General features: G+C 26.2%; 1 protein-coding gene across 1 annotated transcript in view; it reads left to right on the top strand.

Annotated features, from left to right (window-relative positions):
* The window catches only part of LOC145849605 (apyrase-like), a 35,763-nt gene extending 29,117 nt beyond the window's left edge, over positions 1-6,646 (top strand). The window contains exons 7-10 of the mRNA XM_082954576.1: positions 2,193-2,323; positions 4,223-4,295; positions 4,935-5,105; positions 5,417-6,646. Coding sequence (XP_082810702.1) covers positions 2,193-2,323; positions 4,223-4,295; positions 4,935-5,105; positions 5,417-5,622 — 581 coding nt within the window. The 3' untranslated portion in view covers positions 5,623-6,646. The remainder of the gene's footprint in view (positions 1-2,192; positions 2,324-4,222; positions 4,296-4,934; positions 5,106-5,416) is intronic.
* The last annotated feature ends 15,178 nt before the right edge of the window (positions 6,647-21,824 follow it).

Genomic DNA, 21,824 nt, shown 5'->3' with positions numbered 1-21,824 from the left:
TTAGATGATTGCGATAATTGGAGCTCTCTCGTCAGTATGAGACTGATTGAAAGCTTAAAGCATTTTTTTAGAGACCAAATAAGACGACAAAGGAATGAGAATTAGTTCTTTAAAAAAATAATACTAGTTATGTTATTACTCCATTTATTTTCAAAATTTTACCATATATACTGTCTTTATTTTTATGTATACCTAGTTCTGTGAGCACCCTATGTATCTGAATTTAGCTAATAGCAAGCAATTATCTTCATTTTGATAAACTAAAACTCTTTAACCTTTCATTAACTTAGTTAACAGCATTGTAAAATATACTTCAGGAAATAACATGCTTTCTTGTTATATAAGAAAACAAATTATCATCTTAAATATACAGATCTTAATTACCGTGAAGACCACTGATATAGTAAAAAATAGTTTTTGTCATAAGCTAATTTTTAAAACTTGTGTATACCATGCTTCCAGAATATGTAGCTAAAAAAAGTTACAACAAAGGAGAAAAGTCTTCATCCTTCTTTTTTCCACGTAGTGAGTACCACAGTTATAACTTTTAATATTAATTATATTACACTTCTTTCTTTAATTGTAGTTACTTTTTTGTATATTCAACTGATCGATTAGTGTACAATATATAGATCTTATACCAGGGGTGGGTAGTCTTTGTAGTCGGCGCGGGCCGGACTTTAAGCAAAAATGTATCTATTAGCTATTTAGTTTTTAAAAATTTTCTAGGTAAGTAATATCAAAGTGGCTTTTTAAGCAAAGTTGAATTTAAATAGTTGTTTAATAGCATTACAAAGAAAGAAGTAAAATAAATATTTTCAAAATAAATTTTATAAAAAAGCCTTTTTTTGCTCAAGTTCTTTCTCATCTAAATATACGTCGCAAGTAAAATATTTTTGTTAGCGGGTTGTACGTTGACCACCTTTATCTTACACGAACTGAGCCAAACGCCTGCACAGCCCTTAGAAATATTGCCAAGGTAAGATAATTTAGGTAAACTGGACAATAATTTTTAACGCTGTTGAACTTTTTGAACTTTTTGTAGCTTTCGATACTCAGTTACCTAGATAACTAAAAGCAGTAAAAGGTTTTGCAAAGTTTTTTGATCGCTTTCAGTATCGCAGGGAGTACAAGTTCTAGTAAAACGTTTTACGACATTCCAACTCCTAACTTCTGCATAGTCCGTCCGAAAAATTTTGTTATTATAGTAGATACACATATATATATTACAACTATTCAAAATATAAATTTAAGCGTTTGCTAATAAAGATCCTAGCGAAACAAGTCCACTGAAATGTATAAAAAATAACAAATTTAAACAGTACTCTTTCTTTATTACACTAAGACATGTTTCTGTGTCTTAACAAGTTAACATACTTCAGCGGAGCTCTGTAAAATAATAAATACTGTAGAAAAGAACAGAAGCTTAAGTAGGTGTATTATGTATATGTGTTTATTAAAAATAAGAATATATGTTATTTTATTATAGTAGAACTTGTTAATACACAGAAACATGTGTTAGTGTAATAAAGAAAGAGTACTGTTTAAATTTGTTATATAATTTATATCCTCTCTTAAAATAAAAGCATTTTGCCTCTTCTTTTTGTTTAATGAAATATAAGTAGATTAAAAAATTGTATAATTTAAAAGCTAATTAAAATTATGTCAACTTTTCACATTAAGTTTAAAAAAAGTATGCACATATTAATTGTAGTTGTGCTATCATATAAAAAAAAATATTTTGAGTATTTGCCTAATTTTGGCAGAAAATATTGGTATCAGATTCTTTTTCAACTAGTAAAAAAAATTGTTTATTATAAAATTACAATCTATAAATAAGATACATTTTGAAGTCGTTTTGACATAACAAAAAACAATTAACACTAAGTGTTGCTATAAGTGATTTGATAGCAGCTTTTGTCTTAACTTCAAGTTTTATGATTTTATGTAAATTATTCAAATCGCTGAAGATTTATAACTAACTGTTTTATTTTTATAATTTTATACTTCTGATGAATAGTTGTTATATATTTAAGTTTTGTATGTTTAATTTTTTTTTTTTCTTTAACTTCTACATATTTTATGAACTGAACTAAAATGTTTTTGAAATAAAACTAAATAAAGTGTTATTCCTTTATTTGAATATTAGTTTTGCTTGTTTGTGCTAAGTATTAAAATTAATTTTGATTTAGGTTTCAAAGGCGAATGGATGGTAAAAAAAGGTGAAAATATGGTGATTGGGGGAATTGGAAAAGTTTGGACAACACCAAGCGGTCAAGTACTTCATCACAATCCTCAGTTTGTAAAAATAATCGATCCCAATGTACGTTATAAAAATTAAGATTACTTATATTTCAATCAAGTTTGTTATTCGTGCCCGTTATATATACATCAAATACTCATATTTACTCTTAACACCTTGCAATTAAATATTTAAAATGACCATAAGTTTTTGGTTTGTAAAGCATGTTACACTTTTAACATAATTAATTTTTCTTGCTAGCTTGCAGAGTTATTCATATACTGTCAGTCTTGCACTTGGTAATTGTACAATAATGAGTAAGTTGTTAGAGATCTAAGGTTAAAAGTAAACACCCACAGAGTTACAATAATATTTTTTTAGATAAATCGAATACTTAAGCTAATGTTTAATGACTTAGCTAGATTGTTTTGTTTTAAAGTGTGGCCAACTTTAGCAGTAGTGGAAATATCCGTCAATGTAACTATTATTTGTGAAACCAGCTACCATGTATTATACAGGTTGCCACAAAACCTAGAATCCTGGAATTTGACAATTTAAGCTCAAAAAAACCTGAAATTTTGAAAAAAAAAGGAAAACCCTGGAATTTTGAAGGAAAATCACTAAAGCCTGGAAAAACTTAGAATTATATATAGTTTTTACGGGTAGCTGTCTAAATTGCACGAGGGGACAAAATTTCACAAAGACACTTTTGCACGAGCATACAATTTTGTACGAAGACAATTTTACACGAGTTAAATTGTTTTTCATTTTTAGTTTAGATTAATTAATTTTTTTATTTTAGTTTATTTTTACTATCATTGTTACCCCTAACACTTACCCTCGGTCGATAATTTTTTTCCTATCACTGTTGTCCCTTACCCTCGGTCGGTAGTTTTTTTTTTTACTATCACTGTTACCCTCGGTAAGTAATTTTTTTTTTTTTTTTTTTTTTTTTTATTAAGTTAGTTTTTACTTTTTTCAATTTTTTTACTCTCGTGCAAAATTAACCCTTGGTGCAAAATCGTCTTCGTGCAATTTAGTCTTCGTGCAATTTAGACCCGTTCCCAGTTTTTACATCTGAAGTAGTAAAATTATGGTTTGAAAGAAATCTATCACAAAAAAAATTGTTTTTGTCAAAAATTATTTAATTTAAAAACAAATTTTAAGTAGCTTTACAGTATCTTTTCAATGTTGTTATACTATTTAACACAGTATTTTACCTTGAACTTAATTTTAAACTAAAAATAGACCCAAAAACGTATACTTTTAAACACCTGGAAGAAACTTAAAAAACCTGGACAAAATTTTCCAAAAATCAGTGGCAACCCTGATTATATGTCAATTTACTATTATATCCGTACTCAGGTGGTTTTAAACTGTTGATTTAAGCTTTAATAAGTTATTTCAATTTTTTTTTACTTGTAAAATTATTAAATCAGTTATTTGCTCATTTGTTTTTCTGAACTGTGAAATACAATTTTCCATGGATTTCGCATGCGTTTCGTAAATCTGAAAAATATTTTATCTGTTTTACAAGAGTTTGGTTCATTAGTTTACAGAAAATCAAAATATTGAAATTGTTTGCTAGAAATTTTTTCACTTTCCCTGTTTTTACATTATTTTAGCATTTATTTACAAAAATAAGCTATGTGATTTTTTGGAATTTTCAACTTCTTCTTAACTTATTTTCATAATTAATTAAAGCCGACGATATATATTGGTAGTAGTTGTTTTTCAAATTGTAGATAATAACTTTTATAAGCGTTATTATGTTTTGTCAAAATTATTAGCCTCATATACAGAATAAAACTAGTATATAATAAACTTTTCAAATTTTGTTAATATAATGTACTTCATAATCTTGTTATTTATCTGTATCGGTACCGTAAACATACTATGTAACCTAGCCTAAACGCAATGTTTTTGAATCATTTAATTGAGGAAGTTTTATTCACATTTTTAAGTTAAACTTTTTTTAAGGGAAAAATTGAACATAAAAACTGGACAGAATTATATATGAAAATGCAAGAAGTGGCTGGTTTTCCTGATCCAGGTAAATTTGAAAAATTAGATTAAACAGTTTCTAATTTTAAAAAATTTATAGCTATTTTTTCACTATAATAAATAAAGCGCATAGGTAGTGTCAAATTTTTTTTTACAAAATCAACATTGGCTGTTAAATAAAAGCTTAAAATACATAAACATAAAGTTAAAGTATAAGTGAACTTTTATAGAACATAAAAAGTTTAATTAGAATTTGAGATGTAGTAATTTTTCTAAAAAACATCAGAATCCAAATTTATGAACCGCAATCTTTTTGGAAATTTAGAATTTCACAAAAAACTTTTTTTAGCTAAAGATCTAAATTTTTGTAAACTTTAAAAGATATTTTTGTAGAATTAAAAAAAAAAACTTACCTTACTTTATTAATTTAATAAACGTGCCTTCCAATTTTTTTTTCTTCATTTTATAAAAGTTAAACTTTTAAAATTTTTAAAAGATCGGTCAAAAAGTTTGCGTCTTCAATAATTAACCTGTAAAACTCTAAAACTTAGTTCCTATATAAAAAAAAACTTTAAATTTTAAAGTCGGTAAAAAGTAACTGGTAGCATAATTATTTACGTAAATAAAAAACTAAAGTAATACCTAAATATTTTTTTCAACTTTCTAAAGTAATCTGATTAATGTATAGGTTACATAATACACGAAAGTGGAGCGTGGAGTGATTTGCACAACTCTTGGTTTTTTCTTCCTAGAAGGGCATCAACAGAACAGTACAATGACATTGTCGATGAAGAAAGGGGTACTAATTTATTGTTTAAGTGCTCTGAGAATTTCGAAGTTGTGCAGTATGAACATATAGGTTAGTTTGTTTAATAAAAGTGTTTTGTTTTGAATAAATGTTTATTATTTATTAATACATCTAGTCGCCAATCTTTATGTTTATTGAAAACCTGACTTATTCTGTTATTAGTAAGTGAAAACAATGCAGTCAAATATTCGTATAGACCAGGGTTTCCGCAAACTCATTTTTGTAATGATATTTAGAAAATATATCGCCCTTTTTATAATTAATTAGGCAATTAATTTTTTTACTTACTTTGGGAAACTCTGTAACTGACTAAGGATTTTTTTTACAATAAGTTTTTGCAATTTTATAACAATTTTTTTTAGGTGATTTGACTGATAGGAAGCGAGGTTTTTCGTCATTTAAGTTTATACCTGAATTAAATGATGAAGTAATTATTGCGCTAAAAACTCTTGAGTATAAGGGGACTACGAAATCTTTTATTACTGTATTTAAAATTAATGGAAAAGTTTTGCTTCCTGATACAATTATTTCCGAAACTCATAAATATGAAGGTCTTGAGTTTTTATGACATCTTTGCTCAAGTTTTGTATTTAACAGATCTATATTTAAATAATCCATATATTGAAATATACATTATCTACTCTTTTTTTAATAGATTTCAGATATCTTTTTATAGAAACATTTTTTATCGTTTTAAAACATTACCATTTTAGTGTGTATATTTCAAGTTCTATTAATCTTTTAAAAGCAGTTATTTTATATTTTAACCGCAAGTTTATGACCAACATTTTATTTATTTACTCCTCAAAATTTTATACACAACGTAAAATGCAATGTTAATAAAGTTTTCTTTTCAACAGGATTATATTCAATTTGAATTTTTTGTGATACAAATTAGTTTTGCTAAGTATTACTACAAACATTGATATGATTTTATAAGTTACTGATTAAATGTTATCTTGCTTTTCATACTAAACTTTTAGCAAACTTGTGAGTTTAGTTATACTAGGATTAAAATGATTCTTTTTTATGATAGATGAAAAAATATTTTTATAAGCATATAAAAATATTTACTCTTTTCAATAAATTTAAAACTAGTTATGTTGTAATGATAATTTAAAGACGGAAAGTACACTTAAAGTCAGACTGGTTTGAATATTTGCTGAGTCAGCATCTCCTTATTTTTCGGTTAAATTCTTATCGCTTAACCCACCTTACCCAAACATCTTAAGAATTTAACAAAAAGTTAAGTTTTAATAATTAAATTAAAAATAGCATGAATAAAAGCTTATTTTTTGCTCACTCAGTAAACATGCAAACTAGACTGATCTTTAAGTGTACTATAGTTCCTTTAAAGACAAACTTAACGTTTCCTTTAAAAAAATTGAAATTCCAATTTTTAACTGTTAATATATGCAGTACGTACGTAGTTTTGTAAGAAACAGCTGTACAAGTTATATAGTTAGTTTTTGTGTACTAAACATAAATTATTTATTATTTGACAAAAATATCATTGCCAAAGAAATTAAACTTCATGAAGCCTCAGATTCTTTGTTTATTATTGTTTTACACTTCAAATAAATGAAAAATCAAGTATATTTGTAGAGTTGTAAATTATATTTAAACGTAAGTTATAAGACGTAAAGTGAGAGCTTACTAAAATATTTTTACGCTATGCTTTTTTTTTAAATAGGTTAACTTAAAAATAATTAAAGTTGAAATAGTATTTTAATAAGTTCTATGTTTTAAAAGCTTGTAGGTACATGTAGATGTTTTGTTTATAAAAAAGATTATTCCACAACTGTACAAGTTAATCTTGAAAAAAAAGTTCTCTAGGTTATTTATAAAGAATCTGGTCTCCATACTTGTAAAAGGATATTGATCATATAGAATGTGTTCAAAGAAAATATACCAGATTAATCTTCAATCACTACAATATTTCTTGTACGTCTTACCCTGATAGATTAAAAATAATAATATTAAATCTTAGAATACAGTAGACTTAAATTTGTTTTAGACTTAAATTTGTTTATACTATGTCTTTAAAAAGTACGCACTACCCGTGCTAAGTACGCACTTTTTGGTCGGGTTCAATTTGCGTACTTAAGCGGTAGTGTACTGTAATTCAAATTGTGCGCCAATTTAAACAACAATATAGTTACGTCATAAATCTAAGTTATAAATTTTGACTTTACGTTTCAACAGTCTGTTTATAACACTATCAATTGCAAATGTTGTGTTTTGTATTCTATATCTGTATGTATGTGTGAGTCATGTTTAACTATTTTAACGTATATAACAGTATAATTTTATTTTTCTACTCTATCTTACCAACAAAATTCTTAAAAGCGTAACATAAGTATTTAAAAAAAATTTTACTCAAGTTTAGTATATTTAAGATATACTTTTGTTATTAAACCATTAGCTTTTAATTTTGTTTCACTTCCATTTATTTTGTTCAAAAATTTTTTCAGACCTATTTACAACAACTGAGGATCTCATATATGCAAGTATATGAGTAAAACATTGTTTTGTTAGTAATAAACTGTTAAAATAAATATTGGATAAAAATCTCCTGAAAGACATTTAAGTCGGAAACTTTAAATTGTTTAATTTAAAACAAGTTACAATATTGTTTTGGTATGAAAGATAAAGCTAAAAAGCAATTAAAAATTAACGAGATTGGAAAAATTAGAGCAAATAGTTCGTTCTAAAAAATAATGAAGGTATATTATCTGCTGTTCTAAGTATTTTATCTTTTAGATGATTTACAGACTCGATTTTTTCATTATTACTAATAAAAAAATCCTGCATTTCAGGACAACTTTTATCAATAAGTTTTAAATGTTCATCTTCATAATCTTTACTAAATGCTTTTTGGAATGATATGTTAAAACAAGAGGTTTTATCAAAGTCAGAAATTATTGGCAAATTATTTTCATTAAGTAAAAGAGGAAAAGAAGGTGATAGATTTAGCTTTGATTTTACAAAAGAGTAAAATTTTTTTGAATTTGTATTTTGACAAAAGCTTTTTTCATGTTGTTTGTCAAAATTTTTTACAGCTTTTTCGTATGCTTTTGAAACTAGCTTGTATTTTTTAGTAATCTGCTGATCTAACTTGCATTTATTGTATAGCTTTTGCTTTACTATTAGTAGCTTTTTTAAATTAGAAGGATATGTTTTTCTCTTTCTATTTTTTTTCTTCAAGGGTGCACATTTTTTGATTGCAAGATTAATAATGTTAACAAATTTATCATAAACTTCTGTAAATTTTCTGATTTATTATAAATAAATTTTCAATCTATACTTAACAAATATTCGTTAATACACTTAAAATCCGCTCTGTAAAAATCTGGGTAAAGTATCACAGTAGCTGATTTCATGCTCTTATTAACATTAATAATTGGAATACTTCAATCAATATTTGAAAAATTAAAGTCACCAATAATATAGAAAGAAACATTTTTTGGTGTGAAATGTTTAATTAGGTCAATCATGTCTATTACAATTTTTATAGATTTAGAAAGATTTGGAGGGATATAAATACATAGAAATCTTAACTTTAATCCGTTGAGAATTAAATCAAAGCATATAAATTCAAAACCGTCAAAAGTAATATATTCTTTTTTAATTTCAATAATTTTTAAACAGTTTTTAACAAAAACAGCAACGTTACGTTAATATAACAACTTACGGTTTAAAATCTCATGTTTTAATTATAAAATAAACCGAAAATAGTCGTTTTTGATTTAATTAATATGCTAATTTTAACTATTAATAATTTATATTTTGAATAATTAAAAAATTATTTATAAATTTGAACATAAAAATTTCTAACACGTATTTGAACAAATTTTCAACATTTAATACTTTTTTTGTTATTTTTGAATTACTTACTCTCTCGTTGTAATTTTTATAGAGAATGCACATGTGTGCTTTATTTGGGACACGTTCAAAGTCCACCTGCGATCAAAGTTCACCCGCGTTCAAAATCCACCCAATCAAATTCGAGAACCGCTTACCGAACGAGGATTAGGGTTAGGGGTGATAGAGAAAAATAAATTTACAAAATTCAAAAAATATATAAAAAAAATAGTGAATAAAGAAAATGTAAAAAACATTCGGATAGATTTTGAACGCGGGTGGATTTTGATAGTATACCGCTTTATTTATGATTAAATTGATTTTATAAACTTTTGTTTTATCAGTTCTGCCCCAGTATAACAGACCATAACTTATATGACTCATAAAAAGTTGATTAAAAATTAAGTATAAAGATATTTCATTTAAAAAGTATCCTTTTTTTATAAAGAACACCAATTGCCTTTGATAATTTACTTTTTATGATTTTAGCGTGTTCTGCCCAGCTTAAATAGTTATCTATTTTTACTCCTAAGTACTTGTAACATTTTACTACTTTTACAACTGTTATACCTATTTTCAGACCTATTTGTCTACTTCAAAACATATATTTTTCTAACAAAACAACATGAAATAGTATACGTCTAGTTTTGTCTATATCTAATTTAAGATTCTTTTCAAGCCAACTTAAGACTTTTCAAGTTGAAAATTATGTTTGTCACTGTCTTGTAAATATGTGTTTTTTTTAATATTCTGTATAGTAAGTTATCATCTGCGAAATTTAAAACTTTTAAGCTAGTATTGTTTTGTAGGTCATTAATGAGTATAAGACACAAAAGAAGTCCTAAGACTGAACCTTGTGTTACTCCTACGTAAGTTTTTCTCATGTTGATTCACATCCACAAAAATTAACATACTTTTTCCATTCAGCTAAGTATGATTTAATTAACAATTGCATTTACCCTGTTACGCCATAACATCCTAATTTGTTTTGTAAAATCCTGTTTATCAAAATATAGTATATAACATAAACAAAAAAGCAAAATAAATTGTAAAATCTTTCTATAACAATGTCAAGTGCTTTTCTTAAATCAAGTAATACTGCACATATTGCTTCTCCCTGATCAAACCTGTTCAATACCCCTTCTACAAATTCAGATAAAGCCATGGTGGTAGAATAACCCTCTCGGAAACCAAACTGTCAACTGTTTGAAGTACTATTTTCAGTTAAAAAACTTTATAAACGGTTTTATATTACATTTTCAATTAGTTTATTTAATTTGAATACTATTAAAATTAGCCTATAACTACCTGGTAATATTTTAGATCCTGATTTTAATATTGGAGTTATTTTTGCTAACTTTAAACTATTTTGACATTAATTTTTACAATGAGCTTCATTGATCAATACACTTATAAATATAGAGACAAAATTGATAATTTTAAAAAAACTTTAACTGAGATATTATCATAACTATTTACCTTGTTTAATTCAAAGTTTTTTATAATATTAAGACTCCTTTTTTTGTTACATCTAAGCAGAAAAAACTCTTACTGATATTCACGGTATACTAATATTTTCCACCAGCGCACAATTCCCACCCGCACAATTACTACCCGATCAAATCCAACCCGAATCATTTCCCTCCCGAATCAAATCCCATCCGATTAATTCCCACCGAAGTTATTCGTCACTTTTGCAAGGATATTTTTTGCACGGCGTCATTTTCACAAGGGTTTCTTTTTTGCACAAAGCGTCACTTTTTGACGAGTATCACTTTTTGCATGAAGTCACTTTTTAACAAGTCATCTATTTTGCACAGTTTAAAACTTTATCAATATATTAACTATGTTTAAAATAAATTTAACTAAGTTTAATTTAAATTTCATAAATCTAAAACTACCACAGATGTTTTTGTGTTAAAACTTTATTCCGACTAACGGCGTTTCACTGCTCTCAAATAAATTTAAGAACAGATCTACGGATTTTCAAAAAAGTATTATATCGTTAATAAAATTTATAATTCAGTACAAAATGTAGAGAAATCAAAATAAGCTCATTCTGAAACTAAACTTAAAGATGTTTTTATTGCTAATTTAAGTTTATTTTTAAGTAAAACTTTTTAAAAAATCATAAAATTTTTGCTGATTTAATTATTTTTTTTTTATAGAAATCAAAAAAAAAAAGACTTTGACTTGGTTAAAAGTCAAAAGTACAACATAAAATACATGGGAACAGGTCTAAATTGCACTAAGACAAAATTGCACAAAGTTACTTAATTGCGCCAGGGGTTAGTTTGAACGAGAACAAAATTGCAAGAATGCACAAAATTGCACGAAGATACTTTTGCACGAAGACAAATTTACAAGAGGGCACAAAACTGCACGAGGGAACAAAATTGCACGAAGACAGTTTTGCACGAGTTACATTTTTGAACGAAAGTGAAAAAAAAAACAGAAAAAAAACTAAAATAAAGAATAAAGCTACCAATCGAGGGTAAAGGTTAGGGGTAACAGTAATAGTAATAAAAAAATAATTAATAGAAATATTATTTGAAATTTTTTTTTTTAAAGCTACCGACCGAGGGTAAGGGTTAGGGGTAACAGTGATAGTAAAAATAAAAAATGAAAAAAGTGTATATAAAAAAAAATAATAATAAAATAAAAAAATCAGAATAAGTTAACGACCGAGGGTAAGGGTTAGGGGTAACAGTTATAGTAAAAAAAAATATGAAAAACAATTATAATTACATATAAAAAGAAATTAGAATTAAAAAATAAAACTCAATCCGTGCAAAAATGTCTCTGTGCAAAAATGTCTGCTACTGCAAAAGTGTCTTCGTGCAAAAGTGACCCTTTGTGCAAAATTGTCTTCTTACAGTTTTGTACACTCGTGCAATTTTGTCCCCTCATGCAATTTTGTACGCTCGAGCAAATTTGACAGCTACCCAAAATACATAGACGCACAAAAAAACGCACGAACTAGAATATTTGAAATTATGTTAAGCTATAATCTTTTAAGCTTAATTGTACAAATTTCAAAAGTCTCTAAAAAATATTTCAAATTGAAAACTTTTTTTTTGGTAAAGTGAAACAACAGTTTGATATTTTTATCTTTTTTTAGCTAGTTTGATAATATAGTAATAGTAGATTTTTTTTGAACGTTTAATTTATCATTACAGCTTTAAAATTTGCTTAAACTTATATGTTAATGCACGTTACAACTTTTTTAGACTTAATCTAAAACTATTAGTTTTTATTAGTATTTTAACATAAAATTAAAGTTTAGTCTAAAAAATAGTTTAAGGTATTTATTAGTTTGTCAGTATTTGCCCCGTATCGTGTGTTAGAGCAGTTTTAAGCAATAGATTAAATAAATATTTATTTTTAATAAATTTTTACCAAGATTCCAATGTAAATACTGTTATACATTTTTATTATAATAACTTTATGTCTTACAAGCTCAAACTAACGTACAACTTAAAAGTTATTTGTTGTAGAATGTATGTACTGATTCTTGTTCTAGTATGCCTTTCAGTTTTTTTTTTTGTTCCACATGAAAGTCGATGTGAAATTTTTTTGATTTGAAGGTTTTTGAATTTTACTATCGGGCATATTTGTATATATTATTAAAACATTTAAAAAAAAACAACCCTGAGAACACAGCAAAGTAAGAATGTTGAAATAAAATTATTAAAAAAATTATATATTTTGTCTAAGCGGCCTTACTTAAAAATTCAAATCCAAATCCAATGGATTTTTTCTTGAAATCAAAGACAAAGGACTGTTTTTTAGAATAATAAAAAAACAATCTCAATTAGCTTTAAAGATAAGAAATATAATTGAACCTAAAGTTTGGTCTTTTTTTTTAATTGCAAAAAATGCTAATCGAGCTGAGTTAACGCTCTATAAAAAATCTGCAATTTATTAGCACGATACAATCACTTTAAATTATTTTTTACTTAGGATGATGTTGAATCAATATCAAGCTAACATTATAGTATATTCTATGTCTTTTTCAACCACAATTTTAGGCTAAAGTTTATATTTTATAAATACATAAGTAAAATTAAACTTGTTTATCATAAACTAATAAAACTTAAACATTTAATCACTTTTATTTTACAATATAAAGCAATTATGTCAATTGTTTGTAGATATTGCAGCGTATACATCAACTTGTGAAAGCGTCAAGGCAGGGGTGTTATAAGGCTTGGTTTTGTGACCCTTGTTTTTTCGAATGTCTTGCCAAACGTGAACTTTTTTCCTTTAAATATCTATCAATTTTTACGTGAACTTTTTTTCTTTAAATATGCACCAGATTTTATTGCAGGTTTAATGGTTTACTGAGCACAAAATAATATTGTTTTAGCATTACAGTAATAACAACCAAGTTCAAAAACAAATTTTTTTAAGGTACAAAGACATCAGAAGAACTCACTCTCTCTTCGGCAATTATAAACGTTTTCTAAAGGTCAAGCGAGTGAGTTTAAGCTCATCATGTGTTATTCCATCTGCCCTATCCCTAAATTCATCAAAAAAACATCACCTTTTAATTAAAAAATAAAACTAAATCTACTTATAAAGAAAAAAATGCAAAACTTTTGTTTTTGACCAACCAAAATAAAAACTAATCTTAACCCTTTTTTGAAAAAAAAACTGGTGACACGTCATTTGGTAAACACTCACAAGGTTAAAAGCTCAACACTAAAAACCACAAAGTGTGGGAAAATCGGTATACTAACATTTCCAACTCGCGCTCAATTCCCACCCACACGATTGCAACCCGCTTAATTCCCACCCGAATCAATTCCCACCCGAATCAATTCCAACCCGATCAAATCCCACCCGGATCAATTCCAACCCAATCAATTCCCACCTAAATCAAATCCCACCCGATCAAATCCCAACCAAATCAAATTCAACCCGCACAATTTCAAAACGAATCAAATACCGACCAAATAAAATCCCAACCGATCAATTTCCTCACGTTCAATTCCATCCAGGTAAATTATCACTCGAATGAATTCTCATTCGACTTAATCCAGTTCATAAATATTTCAAATAAAATAATTATCAACCTTTATATATGTTATACGGTTAGTTCAGATCAATAGTTTTATGCATAAATTCTAATCTGTTTAATTTTTGTACATGTAAAGTTTAGAAGAAAGATTGATTATAAGTTTCAGTCAATTTCCATTCTTTTTAAGTTTAAAATTTCATGTTACCTCATATATTTCGACCAAAAAAGTTTTCTTTAATAACGTTTAACAACTAAATTTTTTTCATAATAACTTATAATGAGAGAAATTATTAATTTAACAAATTTTTATTGTTTTCATTTTCAATAAGCTGTACCTAACTGCAAGGGTGTGTTTAGGCTGGTTACCTAGAGCCTGTGCGACCATGAAAAAAGACGAAAAAGAAAGTTTCGTTTATTAACCAAAAAAGCTGTTTGTTCATAATTTTCTTGTTTCGCTTGTGCTTTCTTTCCAAAATTGTAAATGTTAAATCAACGTGTATTAAAAATGCTTTAACAACTAAATGCAATAACAAAATGCAAACATTTTATTTTATCGTAAAAAAGGTTTGTTTTTGTGATATGCGCTAATAATTAAAAGCTTTACTTTCTTTTCATTGTGTCATAAACGGCTTATAACATTTGAAACTTTGTTTGTAAAGAAGACTTTTCATTAACTTATGCGTTATTTACAACTATATATTGCAACTTTACTTCTAGCTACATATTTATTAAAGTTATACATGCCAATTCAATCACATCTTTTAGCATGTTATATTTATAACGTGTTTTTATTATTATTATTCCAGTTTTGATTTTTATTCATTAAAAAGACCTTAGACTTTACTAAACTATTCAAACACGACCTCTATAAAGTGACATTACTACATGTTCTTTAATTTGCCATTTAACTTCAATTATCTCGTGTTCTTTTATATAATAGACCAATATTGTCTTTTTTTTATGTTTTGCTATTAGATAATGAAGTATTAACAACATTTGATAAACTAAATGAGTTAAATAGTTTTTAAATTTATTTAAACTAACAACGTTATTAGGTGAGAAACTATTTAAGAAATAGACAAAAAAAATTATAGATATTTGACTGAAAAACGTTATTGATAGTTTAACATTATGTATTTAAATACTATGGTTAACATATATGTTAACAGTTGAGTAGATGCTTATATATTTAAAAGACAACTTTTATTTATAGTTAGAAGATTTGTTATAGTTAAACAACCGTTAGTTAATTTATATTTGGTTGTTGCTATAATTAAATAAGTTTTAGTTTTTGCTACCATTATCCATAAGTGTAAATCATTATGATTTTAGTAAATAATTTGCAAGCAGTCTCTCTCACTTGTTAACATTTTTCTATCAAACTTAATTATATCAATTTGATACTGGTGGTTCAATAGTGCGGCTTAGCACCCCTATACCCTGTTTAAATAATATCATCAGGTCAATTCAATAGTGTGGCTTTAGCACCCCTATTCCCTAAATAACTTCCATCATGGCCAGTAATAGTAATGAGAGTGAGCTTAACTTTACAAGACGAGTCAGTAACCGACTGCGAGACCAAGGCGTCGAGCCCCGGCCTATTGATCCGCAATGCTCTGCACTCCGTGACAGGTCTTGTCCCACTGGACAAGTATCGTCCATGAGTGTACGATAGTTAAAACTCGTACAAAAAAAATAATTGGACATAAATTAGTTACCATGATAGAATATGGTTCCGATACTAAAAACTTAATTATTATTTAAACCTGATCTGGATTAAACTTTAGTAACAATGATAGCATTTTACAAGTAACGACGTTGCTCGCAAGTCGTAATTATTTAATTATCGTAGTTAACAACAAACAAAGCTGACATTAAACTAATAACATGATAAAATAAGCAACAGTAACAATTTTAGCATAAATAAAAAAATCGTTTTTACCTTACTAATTTCATATTTTAAATGATTTAAAAAATACAAAAAACAAAAATTTTAATGGGAGTTCCAAACGTATTAAAATTCTTAACTCGTGAAAGAATAAATATAATCGGGTTTGATAATATAGTGGGAATTGACCGGGTAGGAATTATGTGGATGGGAAATGATCGGGTGGGAATTGATTTGGGTGGAAATTATCGGGTGGGAAATGATCAGGTGGGATTTGATTCGGGTGGGAATTGTGCGGGTGGGAATTGTGCGCGGGTTGGAAATGAACGGTTCTGGGAAAATCATGAAGCTCAAATCCCCAAGCAAGTGCCGCCGACGTTTTGAACAAAACAACAATAACAATCCAATTATGATATCACTGCCACCAAAGTGATTCTACAATTAGCTGTTAAAATTTAAGTAGCAAATACCATTAAGCAGTATAAATTAAAAACAAACAACTATAAAGCAAAAAACTTCTAAAAGAAAATGAAAATATTCTAAAGTTTGAAGTTAAAAATATCCTAAAATATTCAAAGTAATGTACAAGAAATAATTTTATATTTCACCCTGGAAATAAATTTTTGAAAAATTTACTTTTTCCCAAAAAACTAAACTTTGATCAACAGTCATAAAGTTACAATCACACAATCAACAATATTTTGTAACCCTAAAATAAAAGTAGATGGTTATGTTGTTTTGAGAAAAAGAATTAAGAAAAAAAAGTTAAAGAACTATTGTTCAAAAACTGTAGAACAAAATATTTTTATAAGGCAGCTGTTTGTTTGCTTTTTTAATATAAAGAATAAAATAATATCCATTTTCTGTGGTTGATGCTAACTGATTTGTTGTAAATAGTTTTTTTACTAATTAAAAAAAACTACTTTCAAACAGTCATACAATTAAAAACACATAATCAACAGTATTTTGTAGCCATAATTGAAATAAAAAGTTAAGTAATTAGAATAAACTATGATAAAAATGTACCACTGTCCAGGTTTGAACCCATTAACTGAAGAATAAGAAATATCTACTCTGGTGCACTAGTCCATTCGGCCATTGTGATTTATTTGAATTACAGGTTTTGCGTTTATATTTTTAATTATTTTTGCTCTTTGATAACAGAGTTATTTATTGTTTTTAAGCTTTATACACAACTATTATTTCAAGATATATGTTATAAATCAATTTTTGTTGCTTGTAAATAAAATACAATAAACTTAATCTAAGATCCGGCCCGCAGATTGAAAATGACCGGTCCCTGACCGTTTTTTAAGCTTTAATGGGAATGGCCCGCAAATGAGCAAAGTGACAAACCCGCGAAGGGTCAATAAAACAAAATTTTCAGAAAACTTATTATAATACTTTTACAAAACAAAACTGTAAGAATTTGACTTTAAAAACATCCTAAAAATGACTTTATAAATTAATGTGTGCTAATAAATACACCAATGTGTCCTAATATTTTGTGTTGTTCTAGCTTAGTTTGAATATCGTTTTGCCAAATTACCCCAAGCAAAGTGTTTTTTAAGTACGATATTTGTCAATTACAATGTCAATTCTATTTATAGACATAATTTAAACGTCTGACACTTCTCAATCTATAACTTAAGTTTTCAGACTTGAGAAAATTTTGTGAACTTAAAGGATTCAAAAAAGTGATCAACTGTATCCATAAAATTAGAATCCGGCAGGATCCAAAACTTTAAAAAAAATTAAAATCCGACCGGATCCGGATCTCGACTTAAAATTAGTATCCAGTCGGATTCGGATCTAAAAAGTCATATTTCGGCTGGATCCAGTAAATCACTAGTTCGAAATCTCCGGCCCGCAAAAGACTTTATTTTTCCGGATCCGGCCCGTTGATTGAAAAACATTGCCCACCCCTAATCTAAGACATACTATTGGAACTAGTATAAAATCTTGTAATAATTTCTATGTTTATAACAGTTCTTATTTTATACTATTATCTTCACATTTAAATCATAACTCAATTAATTAGTTCACTAGAAGTTGCATACCAATAAAAACTGGTTGCTGAGATTGGTATAATTAGTTAGGGAAGTTAATTGTAAGGGGTATATGCTGCAGAGTGGACTTTTCTCCTTGTGAGTTACTGCTAATACTAAATAAATACGAATGTAAAGATAATAAGTTTTTTTTTTCTACATCTTTATAGATTATTGTCATCAAACCTTAACATCGCAAACTAAGAAGCTGTTTAGTAAACCAAAAACATTAAAAATAAATTCTATGTTTGATTAACCACAAAAAAAATTCAGTTTGTTTTTGTTACTTAACTTACTATTTTGATAAAGCTATATATTTGATTACTCTTTTGGGTTAAATGTTTAATTGTCTGTTATATAAGTAAATATAAGGTCTTAATTACAGAAAATATGAATTAAGTTCTGTTAAATGGAACTTCGTTGATTTAATAAACTGAAACATAATATTTAAGTTTTTCGTAAGATTGTGTTTATCAAAATTTACCCACGTTTTGTGGTACTAGTAGTATGTATTAAATGATATTACTATGCTCAAAAAAAATAAGTTTTTAGCATTTAATCTAACTACTTATTATATGTATCAAATAGTTATTAGAATCTAATTTTATAATCACCGATTGAATGAAGTTGGATTCTTTTATTATGAAGAATATTTCTAATAACATACAATTTTAATAAAAACTACTTAAGTCTGAACAAATGTTTTTATCTATCTAGCCTTTTAAATACTTAATCTGTTTATTATTTCAAGTATTTATGCTTAAGAGTTTTTTATTTGAAATATTAATTTTAAGTACATAATTAGATTAATGTTTTTATTAGTCAGGTAGTTTTAAGTTAAGTAAAAACTGAACAAAAATTATAAAATTTACTAACTAACACAAATTTTTTTTAGATGATATCTACTTTACAAATAATCGTAAAAAATTAAAAGTATATGCTTTTTAAATAAAATAATTTGAATTAAATTTCAATCAATTTAGTAACCAGTTACAAAATAAATTAAAGGTTCGGTTCAGTCGTTCTTGTTTACTAAGTGAAACTATTATAAATAACCAAAATTTTTATTTAAAAATCAACACAGTTTCTAAGAAATTAAGCTAAATCGTTCTGATTTAAAACTAATTAAAAAAAAAAGATTAAAAAAAATTATCACTAAATTTACACTTTTCCATTAGTAAAACATAAAAGTTTAATTTTATTTAAAACAACATAGCAAAAATAAATAGAAATATTAAGTAAATTAATTATTTTGTAAGAAATATACATTAAACATAATCGTTTTTTCAAATTGAAATTTATACTAAAAAGTTTAATATTTTTTATAGTTATTATCTTTTTTAATTTAGTAGCTTATTTATTTGCATACCTTCTTTAGTTAGTTCAAAAATTCACAATCTTTTATAATTAACTTTCTTTTCTTTTTTGTTGCACAATTGACTTATTAATTTACATATTGTCTTTAATTAGTTTAAGTTGAACTTCGAAAAATAGTACTTAACTGCATATTTTGTGCTCAGTGATGCTTAGTGAACCCGTAAAAACTGGTATATATTTAAAGGATAAAAGTTCACGTTTTGCAAGACTGTTCATACTGGTTTACATCAGGCACGTAGCTTGGTACGTTTCTGCAAATCTACAGAAACGTAAAAATTTGTGCGAAAAAACTCGTTTTTTTCGATTATTCAGTTTTTAAGACCTTGTTTCTTTAGCTTCAAGTATTCGTTTATACTTAGTTTTGCACTCCTGAGAAATAATTTAACTTTTATGAACTCTCTAGCACTTTTAGTGTCGTAAATATTAAACAAATTGAATACATCTAAATTGTATACAAATAGCTTGGTGTAAAAATCTATTATCAAATAGCAAACTGTTGTAAATAAATCCATTTCGAGGCTTGTAGATTTGGTTTAAATGATGTGAAAAAAAAAAAAAAAGTAAGTGTGAGAGAGGATCTTGTACTACTGAAATATTTGTGGTGAGTCAGAAAGAACTTTAAATTTTTTGAAATTTACTTTTTTTTGTCTTTCAAAAGAGCAAATACAGATAGAAGATGAAAAGATAAATTTTAGAAGAGATGAACCTCAAAGTAAAGTAACATGAAGAATTAACTTTTGTTTTAAATCAAATTGACTCTCTGAGTTGAATCTATTAAATCAGAAAAATAACACAATAAGACAAATAGCTTGCAACAAGAAGAAAAATTGAAAAACTTAATAATATAAAAAAATGTTTAGAGTAATATAAACAAATTATTTTTTATAAATATTTTAGAACTTTATTTTTTAATTAAAACTTATTTTAAAGATTTTATATATGCTTAGTAAGTAAAAGTTTTTATTTTTCAAGATTAATATAAACAAATTATAGTTTTTTTATTGTATTTTAGAACTTTTTTTTTTAATTAAAACTGGTTTTAAAGATTTTATATATGCTTACTTAAAATTTTTATTTCATTTTTTAGCAAAGTTAATAGATTTAAATTGTATATTGTAGCCACACACTTAATGTATTCTGGATAACTCTAGGATATTTAGAGTTTTATTTTTGAACTAAGGCTGACTCAGTATAGTTTTTTTTTATCAATAAAAAACTAAGGACATTTTAGGTTTGTCATAATGTCATAACAGATGTTTTTCTAGATTCGAATGAGATTTTGCTAGCTAGTTTTAATAATTTTTTATTTTATAACCAATTTTGTAAAAAAACATTGAAAAACTTGAAAAGTTAGTCTTATTTAAAAATTAAGAAGAAAAATTCTAAAGTAAAATCCTGGAATTAGTGTTGGTCATAGGGTAGAGCTGTTGTTAATACCTTTTTTAATTGTATTGTTATATTATTTGTTTACAATAATTTTGATTTCTATGCATATTGCTTTATTACATGAAGATTTTTTCAGAGTTTTTGGTTTTATTCCCAACTTTAAAAGGTTTTTCATTATCTCTGTTTTTTTTTCATCTCTATATTAACAATTTTTAAGTAGTTTACAAAATTACAAAAAAATAAATTAGTACATTTGTATTTTCTAGTTAGATTTACATTTTGAAAATTGTTTTTGAGTTTAAATTGTATTACTACTGTAAACTTGGTACACTATGTGTGGATTTTAACAAATTTAGTTGTTTCACAGATTTTTAAAACTCAGTTTAAAAGTTAAGTTTTCTAAGGTTAAAATTATGCAATTATCATTTGAAAGTAACACCACCCACTTGATACCATTGACACTCAAAGCTATTAACAAAGTCAATCAATCTGAAGTTCAGTTTGTTACAATGAGATCCAGATAAGTACTTCAAGAAAAAGCTCATTGAATGATGTTTTCAGACAACTATGTAAAATATAAAGTTTGATTCAACTTGTTTTAAAATATTACTGTAAATTTTATTTATCTACAAGCGTTGTTGTTTACAATATGAAGATTTTTGTATTTTATATTTTCTTTAAATGTTTCAAGAATATGGATTGTATCTGTGGTTTTGAAATAAGTTTATAAATTTTAGAGTGGTTTACTAAATTTAAAAAATATATCAGTTTAATTCTTTAATCTATGTTTGATAAAAAGTTTTAAAATAAGTTTTATACAACTTTTTCAATCTAAGATTAAAAAGAATAAGTTAGTACTATTTATTTGAACAAATGTATAGTTGTATTATTAATTCATAACAAGTTTAAAAAAATAAAAACTATATATTTTATGTTTAAAAATCTTTATCTTTGAATTTATTAACATATTTCACATTGTATCTAAAAAATATTAAACATTCAAGGTTTGTCGTTATTTAACTAAGTTGTTTTATTTAACAAGTTTGTTTTGTAAAAAAAAATTGATTCGTTTTTACAGCTTAGTCGTTCCATGTTTTCCTTTGTAGGTGTAAACACATTCAATGTAGGTTTTACCATCAATTTTTCTGTGCAAATATACAACTGCTTAATGAAGTATTAAAAAA

This window comes from Thalia democratica, chromosome 2 (assembly GCF_965202585.1).
Source record: "Thalia democratica chromosome 2, ktThaDemo2.hap1.1, whole genome shotgun sequence".
In the NCBI taxonomy this organism is placed as follows: domain Eukaryota; kingdom Metazoa; phylum Chordata; class Thaliacea; order Salpida; family Salpidae; genus Thalia; species Thalia democratica.
The sequence above is the reverse complement of the archived record's forward strand: the minus strand, read 5'-3'. Positions and strand labels throughout refer to the sequence as shown.